Source organism: Hydra vulgaris, chromosome 03 (genome assembly GCF_038396675.1).
Source record: "Hydra vulgaris chromosome 03, alternate assembly HydraT2T_AEP".
NCBI classification, from domain to species: Eukaryota; Metazoa; Cnidaria; class Hydrozoa; order Anthoathecata; family Hydridae; genus Hydra; species Hydra vulgaris.
The window spans coordinates 67,190,321-67,206,723 of NC_088922.1; the positions used below are offsets into that span (position 1 = coordinate 67,190,321).

The window sequence follows — 16,403 nt, forward strand, 5'->3', positions numbered from 1 at the left end:
AAATAATTTGTTCCAAAAACTCTTTCAGCAGATGAATTTTTTCAAATTTCCAACCCCTAAACTGGTAAAATAAAGTAAACAAAAATGATGAATGTTGACCATGAACTTATGCTTCACTGCTATTAATTTTAGATTTAGTTTTAATAAGTTATAGTTATAAGAAAGCTAACTGCATCAATTCCCTCTTCCCTTTATAAACATCCATATAGCTCAATATAACTATAATTAGCAAAGAATTGAGTTTAAACAACTTTAAAAAAAAAAAAGTTCAAATACTACAATAGTGCATTAAAAAAAAACTGAATTCACCTTCCCAGAGCACTAGAGGGGGGCAATTACAGTCAAGGAGGTTACTCTTTTTTTTCAAGTTTTAATTCTCTTCCAATCCTAAACTCTGAAACTTGTTTAACAAGGCCGCTGCACAGAGAAACAGGTAACTTCCTGGAACTGACCATAAATAAATATCATGATTTAATAAAGAAAATATTCTAATTATATTTAATAACACTATTCGATCAAAATCAACATTTTAAAAATTAAAGTGAGCATAATTTATCAGTACTGTGCAGTACTTAATTCTGTAATAATTCAATATACCTTGTAAAAAACTTGTGTTTAATAATTTATCTATTTAATATTATTATATATTTAAGTCATTAAAATATGATAAAAAATATAAGCAGCTGCGGTTAGAATCAGAATCAAGAGGTTCTAGCTTGCTAGCTTTAGCCATGTACACAACACCGGTAAGGAGGGTGGTGTAAACTTTCTAGTTATATACTCCTCTGCAGGGTCGCAAAAAAAACACCCTTTTTTCAAGAAAAAAACCTAAAAAACATGTTTGTTTTTTAAAAAAAAAAAAAAATAAAAAAACCATGTTTTTTTTGGTTTAAACTCCTTTTTTTATATATATAAAAAAGCCATGTTTAGTCACCTTTTTCAATTAATAAAAGCATTAGTCATTTTACTTGAGTAAAAATTTTATTTTCTATTAACTTTTACTGCTTTAATTCATCAACTAATACATCATTATTTAATGTTTTGTATATAAAAACAAGCTTTAAATGATTAAGTCCAAAAGTTGAAAAATTATTTTAAGTTCAGCACTAGAAGCTGGTACGCTTAACAACCTTCAATATCCATGATAATGTTACAGTCCAAATATTAAAGAGTGTTCCGTCATTCTATTGGTGATACATTTTTAAAAACAGATTTACTATACAAATAGCTTTTATCGAATGGAGCAAAATTGGCTTTTAACTTAAATTCTATTGGTACCAAGTTCTTAATCTTTAAAGGTCATTGCAGCTTTATTTTCAGAAAGATTAGATCCAAAATATCTAGGATCTAGCGTGTTTGCCAGGAAATGAGCACCACTGACAGTCTGAAGATATCTAGTTTCCAATATTTTTTTATAAGTTGATAAAAATAATAACATGTTTATCAGCTCTTTAAAAATTTTAACACTTATGTTACTGTCACTTATTTTTGTTTGATCTCTTTGCAACTTATCTAGAGCAACTCCAATTGGCTTTAATATTTTCAATAAAAAATTAGTTTGGTTTTACTGATATTTTTTAGAGTTGTTTAAACCATTTGGTTTAAACCTATCAACCCTGCTCCTCTGTGGTGCTATGTGACAATACCATTATGTATTCTTGGAGCACATTAATAACCAGATAAGAATGAAACTTATTGAAGAAAAAAAAAACTCTTTATATTTAAAAATATTTGCGAAATTGGAGCACACTATAAAAAACAAAACAAAGACAAAGTGCTGCAATTGCAAACAAATTATTTTGAAATCAAAGTTGAGTTTATGGTTTCTAAAAATTGGACAAAAAATGTTATGATTTTTTATGTTTTATTGAAAAGAAGTTGAGTAATTATATTGAAACAAAATGGTCAAAACATTAAAAATGATTTGAATGAAATTTTTTTACTCTTTTCATTCTCTTGAAAATTTTTTTTTATGATAAATAAAAGTTTTTATTTACAAATATAAAAATGTATAGTTTTAAATATTCTTTTGTTACAAATTGAAGAGAGTAAGCTGTTTAAACATTTAGTTTGTAGCTATTTCAAGATGTTAGAATTTTTTTGTGGTAGATAAAGTACAGGATGATCGAAAACGTTCAACAAAAAAAAAGGTGTTTATGATTCTTGTACACTTTGCTTACCAATTGAAATTGACTTCCAGATAGCTTAAAAAACATACTGACTTTTTCTCCTTGACATTTTTAAGTGCTTTCGTCTGAGGGGCATGCTAGTGGAGCCCTTTTTGGATACTTTTTATTGTTTTACTTTTATTATTTTTATATCTAAATATGACAATTGCTTATGCTTGTCTATCTAAGGGTTGTTATAATGTTACATTATTTACCTAATCTATTTGCTGCTTTTTTCTATAATCGTGGAATATTTAGATAATTAAAGGTATCTCAAAGTGCAGAGACAAGTTGTGTTCATATTTAAGAGAATGTTTAAAGAAAATCTTTGAACTGAAATTTTTTTGATTAAAGCAAAATGAATGTATACCAAGGAAAACTAATTTTACTCGAAGCTCGCTGTTTCATTGTAAGTGTGTTTTTCATTGATTCTAACAAGTTTCATTATTAAAAATGACCTCATTTCAGAATTTTTTTTTTAAGAAAAAGTTTTTTTTGAAATCAATACTATTTGTTTTTCAAAAGCGTATATCTCATGACATTACTATAAATTTTAAAGAAAACTAAACATAAGATTTTTTTAATAGAGCGCAAGAACCAAATAAACTTAAAATTGTTATGGTACCTTCTAAAATATAATAAATATATAAAAAAAGATGTTGATCACCTTATTATCTAAATCTTTTTTATTTTCATGTAAACAATGTGAACTTTTTTTTATAGTTTTATCTAAGCAGTTTATCGCTATGACATTTTGTTCTCCTATCAAAGTGACATAGTACAAATTCTTAAATTTTTAATAAATAATTTAGGTAAATGACATCATTTATTAGAGATATTAGCTTAATTCTTTAATTTCCTGATTCAAATAATTTGCAAACTTTTAAGTTGTCTGTCAATCGTTATCTTGCTCTACAATCTTCATCTTTTCTCTTCCAGTAACTTCCAACTCTAATTAGTGCTTGGTTGCAGCCTTGTTGGAAGCGAAAATCTTTTAAAAAAAAATTTTTTAGTTGGAAAATATTGAAATTTTTAGTTAAAAAATATCAAAAAATATGCCAATTTAGTGCATATTGATAATTGATTTTGATGATTTGCATATGAATATAAAAGTAATTTTATATCCTGTATTTGTATTTTGATGACTAAACCGTTAAAATGTCTGCAACTCCATACCGAGTTAAAAAAAAAGACAAAAAAAACCTGTATGGATAAAAAAACAAAACGACAATCATATCAGCTTTGAAAATTATTTTTATGATATTGCTAAAGCGTCAAAATTAAATGTTGGCACTGAACAATGGTGTAAATGTGGATACTGCAAAACTATGCCACTTGAAAAAGAATGTCTGTTGCATTGAAATAAAGGAAATATCGCCTCAGGTATCCAAAGGTGCATTTGCCATAATGCAAATCTAGGCAACTATCTAGGGGCACCAACCAATAAGGGGCGCTTGATTTTTTATTTTCTAGTGTAGATAAGTAATATTTTACATTTTATCATGAACTTTTGGGCGCTGATTACTCATGTCTAAGGGGGCTGTCAACTTAACATCACAAATGCGGCCCTGCAGGTATTATAAATAAAGTAACATTCTTTAAAATATTCACTAATGTACACGGTATTAATAATAATAATAATAATAATAATAATAATAATAATAATAATAATAATAATAATAATAATAGTAATAATAATAATAATAATAATAATAACAACAAACATCAACTTTTTGTATATTATGACTATGTAAAGTGAAAAAAGTTTTATTTTTTTTACCAAGAGTTTGAACCATTCAAATTATACAAACTAATTTTAAACTAAAGTATTAGGCTGCATTGTGTCAATTAACAAAAAGTAAACATTAAAAACGAATATTTCCAATTACCCATATAAAACAAATTAAATGTAAAATGAATATTTCCAATAGACCATGTAAAATAAATTTAACTATAAGTTAAATATAAAACAAACAGCTGCATCACGCTGTAAGCACTTAGTTAAAATATAAACAAAACCTTGAACAATTGATCTTAACAAACCGTGTAATATTAAAAAAAATATTAACTAAAAAAGTAATGAATAATTTCACTAAACTGTACAATCTAAATAAAATATAAATTTAATTTATAACAAATATTTGCAGTAAATTGTAATTGGTTTAAACTAAACATAAACTAAAAACACAAATAATAATTTTATCAAAATGAATATATTAATTTAAATATATATTATATACTGATATATACTGAATATAAAACGAGTGACTTGAATAAACTATATAATTTGAACTAAGTAGAGACTAAATACAAAATGAATTATTTTACTAATAACTGTATAAATCAAACTTAATAACTGCATAAATCTAAATTTAAATTAAAACAAATATTTGTACTAAATATACTAAAGTTAGTTATAATGTAAATATAAAACGAAGAATTGCATTAAACCACATGTAAACTAGACATAAAACGAACAACTACTAAACCATATAAACTAAATATAAAAGGAGAAACCACATCATAATGCCTTGATTTTTGCTCTGGCTGCAAACTTTAATAATCACAAAATATGTATAACCGTGTCACAATTTTGCATTTAGAATTTTGGCTGGATTATAAAACAAAATTAACTTAAAGCAAATACTTTTAGATTGGCAGTTAGATTGGCATTGCTGAATCCAGACCCTAATTCTGAGGGTTAGATATATTGTTACCACCTTCTTTTAATTACCTGCTATATAACACTGAGCATCTGTTATAGTATAACTAGTGCTCTAATGCTTTTTCTAATTTAATCAATCACTTCTTTTCCCTTAGGCGTTTATGGCTAAATATGTTCTCCTAGTGACTAGATTTACTTGTTCTAGTGGCAATCTTTACATTAAAATAAATTTAATTAAATAAATTCTCACATGATTAAATAAGAATTTCGAGAATATTTGTACCCAATGAAAAGTTTAGCAAATAAATGCTGTTAATTAAACTATTATAAGGTTAAATAATTCAAAATAATTTTTTTTAACAGAATAAGGATAATAATCATTTATAAATACTAAATATAACAAAAAACTAATTTACAGCAATTGATTAAAATATCAGAAAAATTTTATTCATATTTTTAATGCAAATATGGCAAAAATTATAAAATAAAATAAATAAACAATGTATTTAGTAATTTATAATTTAAAGAAAAAAAGAACTATTAGATATCTTATCAAAATTCTACAATGACGTCATACAATAAAATCTTTGGAATTAAACACTCTAGCATAAATTACAAAGTCTGTAGGTTGCAATGTATATTTTAAAGACTTGAAAAACACAACATGGAGACGGTGGGCTTCAAGTAAAACTGCAAAGTTAGTTTAGTACTTGGTATACGTTTTATCCCAAACATTATTTTAAAACATTCTTTTTAATATAAACACGACTTTGTCTGTGCACTATGGGATCCCTTTAAGCTTGATAGCATGACATGATACTAACTTACTGCCAATAGCCCAAATGATAGCATGTGAATGATTAACTCATACCTTACAATACAACCAAAATTACCCTTTAGGAAACCTCTCATGGGGCAATGGTTTTCAATAATGCATTCAATCATTAATAATTGCAAAAACACCAATTTTGGTGTTAAGATGAAAAGTTTATGAAAATAATTTTGGTGTTAAATGAAAAGTTCGTATTTTTAGATAGTTGGATCTAATGGTCTTATTTGCTGTTAATCTTAGATCAATAAAAAGTGTGTGAAAAATTTAAAACCATCTAAAAATGGCTGAAAAATGGACAACCAAGTGCAGTGACAAGTTGTGTTCATATAAAAAAAAAAAAGCTTAATAAAAAAAAATGTTTGGGCTAAATTTTTTTGATATAAAAAAAAAATCAAATGGATAATAATAAAACTAAAATTGCTCTAAAAGAGCAATTTTAGTGAACCAAGTAAAAATGGAGCTCTCCATTTTTTCTTGGTAGGTTGTTTTTTGATTAAATGACTTTTTCTAGTTACTTTCTAGTTTCCTACTGTTAATCATTTTTTATTAGTTTTTAAACATTTTGACTAAACTAATTAAAACTCCTTTACTTTTTTATTAACAAATCTTTTACATGACTTAATTGCTAATTTTTAACTTTAATTACTCTTAATTGTTTGGTGCCAAAAACTCATAGGGATAAACAGCCTACATAAAATAAGAAAAAAAATCTCATTGTTTAAACAAAGATAAAAAAGATTCAGAATATATGAGGTGAATAATATCTTTTCATTTTATTTAGGGGTTCGCTATATAAATTGTAATTTTATTTAGTCTTGCACGAAACAATCAATACAAAAATCATACACTCAAAAAACAACTATATAAAAAACACATAAATTAAAAAATTATCTTGATGATCGTTAAAAACAAATTCCGCTAATAAAATCTAAAAACAAAATGTTACTTTATTTTAAATTGTATACAGAATTTTTTTTTGGGATTTAGTAAAAAAGTTTTACAAATAAACACGATTGTAGGAAAAAAAAAAAAAAAAAATTCTATGACAACTTCATATACTAAAACTTTTATGAATTAAATGCACATGAAACAAATTATTTAGGTCTGCAGATTGCCAAATATATTATAAAAGTTCAGTGAACTGTGGAAAAATAGAGAAGATGACTTTCTACTAAAATGGCAATTTTAGTTTTATTATTAGGCATTTATTATTTTGTTTTTATCAAAAAAATTTAGCCAAAACATTTTTTTCAATATGAACAGTACTTGTCTCAGCACTTTAAGGCCCACAACTTTTGCCATTCTCAATCTATAACACAAATAGTCAACTTTCCAACTCACTTTCTAGACGATCTGAATTTGCAATTTAATTATTTCAAAACTCCTTTTTTAGTCTACAAAATCCCCCTCCCCAGACCATCTACAAGGCTTTCAAAATATCCTACATTTCTGAAAAATATATATAGTACACCTTCTTCTCATTCAAGGGCTTGAAATCTGAATTTCTGAATGTGGTTCTTATATAAAATTCTTGGATTCAGGCTGGGATTGAATCTTTCATTCTCTCTCAACAATTTCAAGTCAAGCCTCACTCTTCTCCATGGTTTTTCTCTCATTATGCTGCTGCAATTTCCAATCGCAACCATTACTTCCATATCTATCATCAAAACAATTCTCCAGAAAACAGACGTCTGTTTACTATTGCTAGAAACCATTGCAGATAGGTTTTGTCTAAAAGTCACAAAATCTTGTACTTTATCTCAATATATACCAGTGTGGAAAATAAATTGAAGGCGAGCAGTCAATTTGACCGGCAAACTCAAGAAATTGACTATCAATTGTTTTTTTTGGACAGCCAAAACTTTTCTTTTTTCTTTGTTTAAATCTTGGTAATGGTTCTTCTTGATTAAACTTTATAAATACAAAAATAAGTTAATGTATGAAGGGTAAATAATAAAATTGTTATATTAATAACAAATTTAAATAAAATCAATATTTTTTTAAAAAGCACAAACAGGCAATGGATAATTTTTAATTTATTTAAAAATAATTCATTCTATTGCAATGACTTGGTGGGGGAAGCTGCCCAAAAAATAATAGAAAAGATTAAATGAAAAAAGAAAAAAGAAAAAGGGTTGACATCATGTTCTTAATTACATATAATAATTTCGAATAATGAAATAAATCTCTGAAGTTAAAAAAGAAAAACCTTTGCACATTTTATATCTCTTGCTCATTAAAATCATTTCAAAAACTGCTTATGTTATAATTAGTTAATAATAATGTTACTAACTCTTGTGTGCAGATACTATTTAAACTGAATATTTTTATTATTAAATACTATTATTATTATTATTATATTAAATACTTTAAATTGTTTTAAACATTCGTCTTCTTAGTATTAAACAATTTGTTTAATGAAACAAAGTTTAAAAATTAAATTTTAAAACATTAAACAATTTGTTTAATGAAACACTATAAAAATTATTAAATTTACATAAACAAAATTTTTAAAAAAATGTATCTATACTTTTTTAATAACCCTGTTTAAAAAAAAAATATTATTATACTATTAATAAAATAATATATAAAATTTTTATATTAAAATAGTAATAAAATAAGAACTTCAAGTTCAAAACTCAAGTTTTAACAACAATAAATTTAATATATATTCGAATATATTTTAAATAGCAGAACTAATAATATAAAGTTATTATTAAATCATTAATTTTTAAATATTGAATTATGTTGATAAAAAATAAATTTATTGGAACGTTTTTAAAACAAAGATAAAAATCCGCTAGCAATTAAAGTAGCATCATAAACAAGAAAAATATCTTAAATTTGTCAAACCTTGCTTTTAAATCTCAGATCTTTTTTATAATCGGTCAACCATGACAGTCAAGAATTCGTTTTGGGAATTCATTTTTCCACTCTGATATATACATATATATATATCGTCGTTGGCCAGGTTATATTATAATTTGTTAGTTATTTGTTTTTTACTCTTACTTTTAAAACCTCATTTCATTGAAATATATAGTTTTTTCAGTCTCCTGTAAAATTTTGCTTTTGACACAAGTGAGATATTACCAGGCCAACGACGATATATATATATATATATATATTCAAACTTTGCAATGACATCGCAAATGGAGGAAGCTGATTTTTTTAACAGTGAAAAGCTGATAAAAGAGCAAGACAGTGAAAATAGATAAAAGAGCAAGAGAAAAACACAGGCCTTCCCAGGAGAGGCGTGCGGACGCACGCCTTGAGTGAACACGGATTTTTTTTTTTTTGGATAACTCGGCCACGCTTTTTTAGCATATATTAAAAATAACGCATTTTTAAAAAGGCGCTGAAAAAATCAAATTAAATTCGTTGTATTATTTTGTAATTTTTTAAATAATTTATTCTTTTCATTAATAAGGAAATAATAACATAAAAATAATATATATTTTTTTTTTGAATTTTTTTTTCTTATAACAAAAATTTTTTTTTTTTATTTTACATATTTTTTTTTCTAATTTTAAATTTTTTCGCATAAGTATGTCTTTCTACAAAAAATAACTTCTAAGTTCTAGAAGAATTATTATCTACAAGGTTCTTGATAAGGATATGAACGTTTAGCTCATTCGGTTAAGACATTACATAGCGCCGCGGAGACTTTGGTTCGCATCCCGCGTCGGCAGAGCATATTTTTCAAAATAGATTAAAAAAGTTTTCGGTCACATTTTCTGTTTATTTTTTCGACATGTCTCAAATATCGTTGCTGAAAAATCAACACCTAAAAATATATTATAAATAATTATAATATAAATAAATAAAAAATAAATATAAATAAATTTTTTTTTTTTGTTTACTAGACAAAAAAAAAAAATTTTTTTAAAAATAAGTATAATTTATAAGTATAAATTTTTTTTAAAATAAGTATAAATATATATATATATATATTTCATTTTTATGTTCATATTTTTATATTATTAATAGGAATAAATTATGAAGAAAAATAATAAAATAATACGACAATTTAGTTAGGTTTTTTCAGCGCCTTTTTAAAAATGCGTCATTAATATATGCTAAAAAACCGTGGCCAAACTCTCAAATAATATATATATGCGTGGTCACTCAAAGCGACCGACCGCACGCCTCTCCTGGGAAGGCCTGAAACAAGTAAAAGTTGTTTGGAATTGAAGATTTAAAAAGTAAAAAAAATAAATAAGTGAAAACAAAGAAAATATTAAAGAATAAAAATTGAAGAAAAAACATTAAATAAATAGAAAAACTAAACACAAAGTTATAGAATAAAAATGTTTGTGATAAATTTGAAAATAAAAAACTTTAGTAAGCAATTAAAAAAAACAAACAAACATTTTTTATGTTTTATTATTTATTGTTGTTTGAATAGTTTATACTGTTGTTTATTTTTGTGTAATCTTTATAATGCCATGAGTCTTTGAGTTGTGTTTTTGCATTTTTTATATTGTTGTGTATTACTATGTTTTGCTTATACTGTTGCGTAATTTTGTGCATCGTTTATATTTATGTGTACATTTTTGTATTGTTTATGTTGATGTGTACTTTTTTTGTGGTCTTGTTGCTAAGTATTTTCATTATTGTTGCTTTTTATGTATGTTGCTATTATTCAAGTTATTTTTTGTCTCATCATAATATTTAAAATAATCCTTTTGTTTTAATTTTTATTTTCTATCATCCTTCTGATCGACAAACGTAGTGCAATCTCATTCATTCATTATCTCTCATGTCAGTTTATTCACTTTTTCTTTTTTTGTGTTTTCTGCTTTTTTAAATACTATTACTCTTCTTTTTATTTTATTTTATTTTGATTATATCTATATTACTTCTTTTGCCTTATTTGTTTATTTTGTTAAGCTGTCACTCCAATGACTAGTTTTTAACTATAAGAGTGCAACCAAACCTAATTCTGTAAAATTATAAATAACTTTGTAACTTTTTCAATTTTATGGTTAAAAATAATATATATATATATATATATATATATATATATATATATATATATATATATATATATATATATATATATATTTATAATTAATTATATAATCTAATTTGGGTTCATTAAAAATCTAACAAATGCCTACTACAGTGTCCACTCACAGCAGCACTGGATGACTCGTTTACTCAAAGGGCGACTTAAATTTTGAAAAATATGCTTGTTGGTAGCCTGGCAGGACAACAATGCTTTATTAATAACGCTAAACCTTTTGACTCAAGTAAGACATATACTACAAGGGATTTAAGCGATTGCAATTTGCAAATTCTGGAAAAAATTCAAAATCTTCAAAATTTCAGTTTATACAAAGTTGTGTAATTTGTTTTTAAAGAGCAAATTATTAAAAGTTTGTTATTGAAAAAGCTATAAAAAACAATAAACTTACGACTACAAAAGTAATAACACTTTCGTCACTAACTTTATAAAAGTAATAACACTATAATAGTGATATTACTTTTATAAAGCACTTATAACTTTTAAAGTTCATTCTTTGTTCAAACAACATTAGTAATTCCAAACTTAAATTAAAGTAGAAAAGCATTTAGAAAAAATAAATAGGATATTCAAGTATTATAAAAAACTTCAGGAACTTTTACAAATACACTTAAACAACTTAATAAAATTGTACTTTATAAAAAGTATAGCATTTTGGAAAAACGTTACTAATAGTCCATAAAAACGTGTGTTAATTTTAAAATCAACGAATAATTTTTTTTTTATTAATTGATTTTAAAATTAACATGCATTACATTTTTATAAAGTTGTTTAAATTTCTTAAGTTTTAAATATTATTTGAATATCCACTCTATTTTTTTAAATGCTTTTCTACTTTAATTAAAGTTTGGAATTACTAATGTTGTTTGAACAAAGAATGAACTTTTAAAGTTATAAGTGCATTATAAAAGTAATAACACTATTATAGTATTATTACTTTTATAATGCAGTTTGTGACTAGAGTGTTATTAATTTTATAATGCAGTTAGTGACTAGAGTGTTATTAATTTTGTAGTTGTAAGTTTATTGTTTTATTTTTTATAACTTTTTTGCTAACAAATTAAGGTTGATTTGCCCCATGAAAACAAAAAACAGGGTTTTGCATAAACTAAAATTTTGAAGACCAGATAATTTTTGAAGACCAGATATTGTCAGTTGTCTCACATATTGTCAGATAATATGTGAGAATACTTTTTTAAACAAAAATTTCTAAACATACTGTAAGAGTTAAAAATATTTTAAAAAATTCTAGAGTTTTAAAAATCCTGTTGAAAGCTGGATTCCTGAAAAAGAGTATTCATAGATTAATTCATTACACACATTTACATTTTATTACACTAATTCATTATACAATTTATTTATTTGATAATAAAATAAAATTATTTACTCGTTGAGATTCCAACAGTTCATATATATAACCAATAAGCACTTCATCCTCTATACCACCAAGCAAACTGGTAATTCTTGATTGTACCCATGGTTTAATAGTATCCAAATTAACTTTTTCCATGTCAACCTTAACAAAATGTCATTTATTGAAAAATTCTATTAAAATTTTCACAAATACTGAACAAATGAGTACAAACCTTTGATGTCAATAGCGGATCAAACTTCATTTTCTTCATCAACTTTTTTTCTTTATCTGCAAAGCGAGAGTCCTGCTCAGAAGTGGTACCCTGAAAAAATAAAAAAATAAAAGCATAAACAGTTGAAGGGATAATCTAGAAAAACGCTATTCCTCTTCCCTCTTAAATTTTTTTTTACTTTTCGTTTTATTATTTAATTTTTAATGAAAATTTTTATTTAAAAATCTAATAAATCTCTATAAATCTCAAATCCGGCCTTGTATGGAATACTGTTGCCATTTCCAAGGCTTATCTTCTAATGATGCCCTTTCTCTTTTAGACAAGGTGCAAAAATGCATTGTAAACATTTTTTTCTTCTTCGTCAATTCACCTCCCCAAGGCCCAGAAGGCCACTACAGACGAGGAGACTACTTAATTATGGTTATAACCCTCTCTCAACTCTATAACTTTGTCAAGGTTCGAAACACGAACCTTGACAAACAAGGCCACTGCGCGGAGAAACAAGTTTGACATAGTTGGACCTGCTCTTGCAGCCAACCTCCAACCATTATCATATTGTTGTAATGTTGCTTCTCTTTCTCTTTTTTACAAATACTTTAATGGGCACTGCTCTAAAGAGCTAGCATCTCTTGTGCTATCTACTAAAATTCATTCTTGTGTTACTTGTTGTTCAATCAAGTCTCATCCTTTTTCTGTGACTGTTTCTAAGTGCTCCAAAAACTCTTATTCCTCTAGTTTTTTCCCTCGAACATCAATTCTTTGGAATTCACTTCCTTTATCTTGCTTTCCTGATTCATATAATTTGCAATCCTTTAAGTCGTCTGTCAATCGTTATCTTGCTCTACAATCTTCATCTTTTCTCTTCCAATAATTTCCAACTCTAATTAGTGTTTGTTTTCAGCCTTGTTGGAAGTAAAGATGTTTAAAAAAAATAAATAAAAAAATAACATGAATCAAGCCTTCCCATGTAAATCAAGCCTTCCTTCTCCTTTAGACGCACTGACCACAACAGTTTGTCTTTTAACTTTTTAAGCGTTTCAATAATTCGTGGCAAAAAGCTAAACGTATGAGAAAAAAAACCAAAAGAAAAACTGAGAAAAAAAAAAACAATTTTAAAAAAAGGAAACAAAACTCTAACAAAATATCAAATTTTAATTAAATAAACTAAAAAAATTTAATAATTTAAAAAAAGAAAGTAAAAAAAAAACTTTTTTATAAAATTTTTATACGCTTGCATTCTTTTTTTTTTATAGTTATTTTTACCTACAGAATTTGATACAAATTGAAAAAAAAAAAATCTTATATTTTATAACAATTCAACAACAATTGAAAATTTTGATATGCAATTTATACACGATTTTTATCAGTCCATATAATTAAAAAACAAATTTGCTATGTACGCTAGAACTACGAGAACTACTTTTGTTAATTTTTTTTCTTACATTTTCAAGTCTTTTCGCTTTTAAAAATGTTTTTGCTACACTTGACATTTTTTCTTAATACTTATATAATGGGAAAATAAGAAAATGAATTTATTTGCTTATTATTTATTTGTAAAACTTTTTTTTCCAAGTTAATTCACCTCCCCAAGTCTGAGAAGGCCACTTCAGACAAGGAGACAACTTAATTGTGGTTATAACCCTCTCAACTCTATAACTCCCAAACACGATCCTTGACAAACAAGTTGATCACAGTTTTACCAGGGACAAGGTGGAGATTGAACTCAGAACTTCTCGCTTATGAAGCGAGCGCTCTACCACTAAACCACTACTGCATTAATAAATTTACTAATAATGGAAAAAATTAAAAGAATTGCATGGTTTCTTTTATAAATGTATTTATCACATTTGATGCCTGTCTGATATTGTTTTCTTTACACTGTGCAATTTCCAACATTAATACCAATTACTAGAGATAATGATCATAATGATTGCTCTGTTTGAAAAAAGTTAATTAAATAAATTAAAAAAAAGTTTTTTCCTAAAAATTTTGTTAAAAAAGTTCAGTAAATTAACAATGCACTACAAGCTTTTGGTCATTGTCAATAACAATAGTTCATCAGGAAATAAACTATCAGGTTTTAATGCCCAATTTGATGAATCCAACAAAAGTGCAGACTATTTCAATGGGGTAGTGAAAACAATCAAATATTTTATATTTGAATATTAGTATTGAATTTTTTTATTTTTTAACATCAAAAACTTAAAATTTAAAAAAAAAATTAAAAATTTAAAAAAAAAAAAAAAAAAAAAAAAATTATGCAAATAAATAGCAATAAGTTTTCTCATTTTCCTGTGCATTGATAAAAACAGTAAAGTTTAACAAAAATATTTAAAAAAAGAATTTCAAAATTGTCTATATTTCTAGTGCAAATAATAATAAAGTGTTGCTTTAATATACTGACTGCCAATTCCATGTGTTAACTAGTCGAATTGACCACTTTTAAATTAAATTAGAAATGTGCGCAACTCAAAATTTTTCAAAGCGTGATGTAATGATAAGTTTAATGCAACAATTATGTTTTTTAAGACTGTTGTCAAATAAAGTTTTTTTATGTTTTTTTAGATGTTTAATATTAACTCAAATTTCTTTTACATTTATTTAAATCTTTTTTTTTTTCAATTCAAAATGGGTTTCAAAATTATATTTTCTTTAAATACTAAAACTAGAAAAATAAATACAGTACAATGTGATATAAAAAATAAAACAACTGGAAATCACAACAGTCTAATGGAATTGAGTGGCAATCAAACATTTTTAATTTAAAAAATTGTGACTACTTATTTAAACCATTTTAATATTTTCATTAAACCTGATTTAACATTTTCTTTATGAATCAAATATAGACATCAATTAAATGCTTACAAGCATTATTACTATAAATACATATTATAAATATCTGCACTCTCTAGTGCAGATATTTATAAAAAATTAAAGACAGGTGTTAAAAATCATACAAAAACAACTTATATTTATTTCAAAATAAAACTAAAAAACTCAAACAACATATATATTAACACATATCTATTTATCATTGTTTTAATTATCAATTAATTCATGTCTAATTTAAAACATTTAATCTTTTAAATAAGTAAATCTTCATTGTTTTCCCTAACTAAAATGTAGCATAACTTTTAATTGATTGATTTTAAGGTGGCCAAATACAATCTTTTCATAAAAAATAAAAAATAAAAAAGATTTTTTTTTTTGGCTTTTATTTTTGGTCAAACTATTCAGGAGCAAGTAAATTTTTTGTTTGTTGATATTCCAACAGCAAGTAATATTTTTGAGAGTTTTTAGTGAGCTATTTTTCCTATATTTTTATATTATTTTTTATATTATACCTACTTTTCCTATATATTTTTTCTTCCTTAGTTACCATTTTTTATTTTGGTTACTACCCAGCCAGCACAAATACGTGTTTTTAGAATCTAAAATGTTAACACCTTTAGACGTCTAAATTCAAATAACTATAAGACATCTAATTGTATTTATCTTTGAGACGACTAAAAATAGCCGTCTCAAGCCGTCTAAAAGATGACTACTAATAGATGTCTTATATTTATCTGAATTTAGACATCTAAAAGTGTTAACATTTTAGATGCGAAGAAAAACGTCTAAAAGACGTGTTTGTGCTGGCTGGGTAAGGGTATTTATTTTTTTATTTGACCTATTATACTTTCTTCCCCTGAAAGCTTTCTTATTATGTAAATCATGTTCATGACAGATTGGCTTTTTGTTATACTCTTAAAAAGGTTAGAATTTAAGGTTAAAATGTAAACTCATGTTATACAACATGCTTAAGAAAAGTTTAAAGAAAAGACTACTAAGTAGTTCAAAAGTAGTTTTATTAAAATTTTGTTTAAAAAAATTGAGTTTTTAATATAATGAGCATAAATCACCAGCAATATCATACTTATCATAAAGATGTTTAAAAACAGGCTAAAAACAGGCAAATTTTTAACCTTCAATCATCACTCTTGTAAATTATAATATTTTACCATTTCCTAACATTAATTTATCTTTTATTATGTTTTTGATATTATTGTTGCATATTATTTCTTTCTTATTACACTTAAAGTATATTTAAAAGGTTTCATTAAAGGACATGAAAAAAAGATCT

At 25.2% G+C, this 16,403-nt stretch overlaps 1 protein-coding gene across 2 annotated transcripts in view; it reads right to left on the reverse strand.

Moving 5' to 3' along the window:
• Positions 1 to 16,403, reverse strand: part of LOC100211742 (serine/arginine repetitive matrix protein 1) — a 61,149-nt gene that overhangs the window by 32,323 nt on the left and 12,423 nt on the right. For both annotated transcript variants that reach the window (XM_065794055.1, XM_065794054.1), the window contains exons 2-3: positions 12,281 to 12,370; positions 12,082 to 12,210 (exon numbers count right to left, since the gene is read on the reverse strand). In XM_065794055.1, coding sequence (XP_065650127.1) covers positions 12,082 to 12,210; positions 12,281 to 12,370 — 219 coding nt within the window. The remainder of the gene's footprint in view (positions 1 to 12,081; positions 12,211 to 12,280; positions 12,371 to 16,403) is intronic.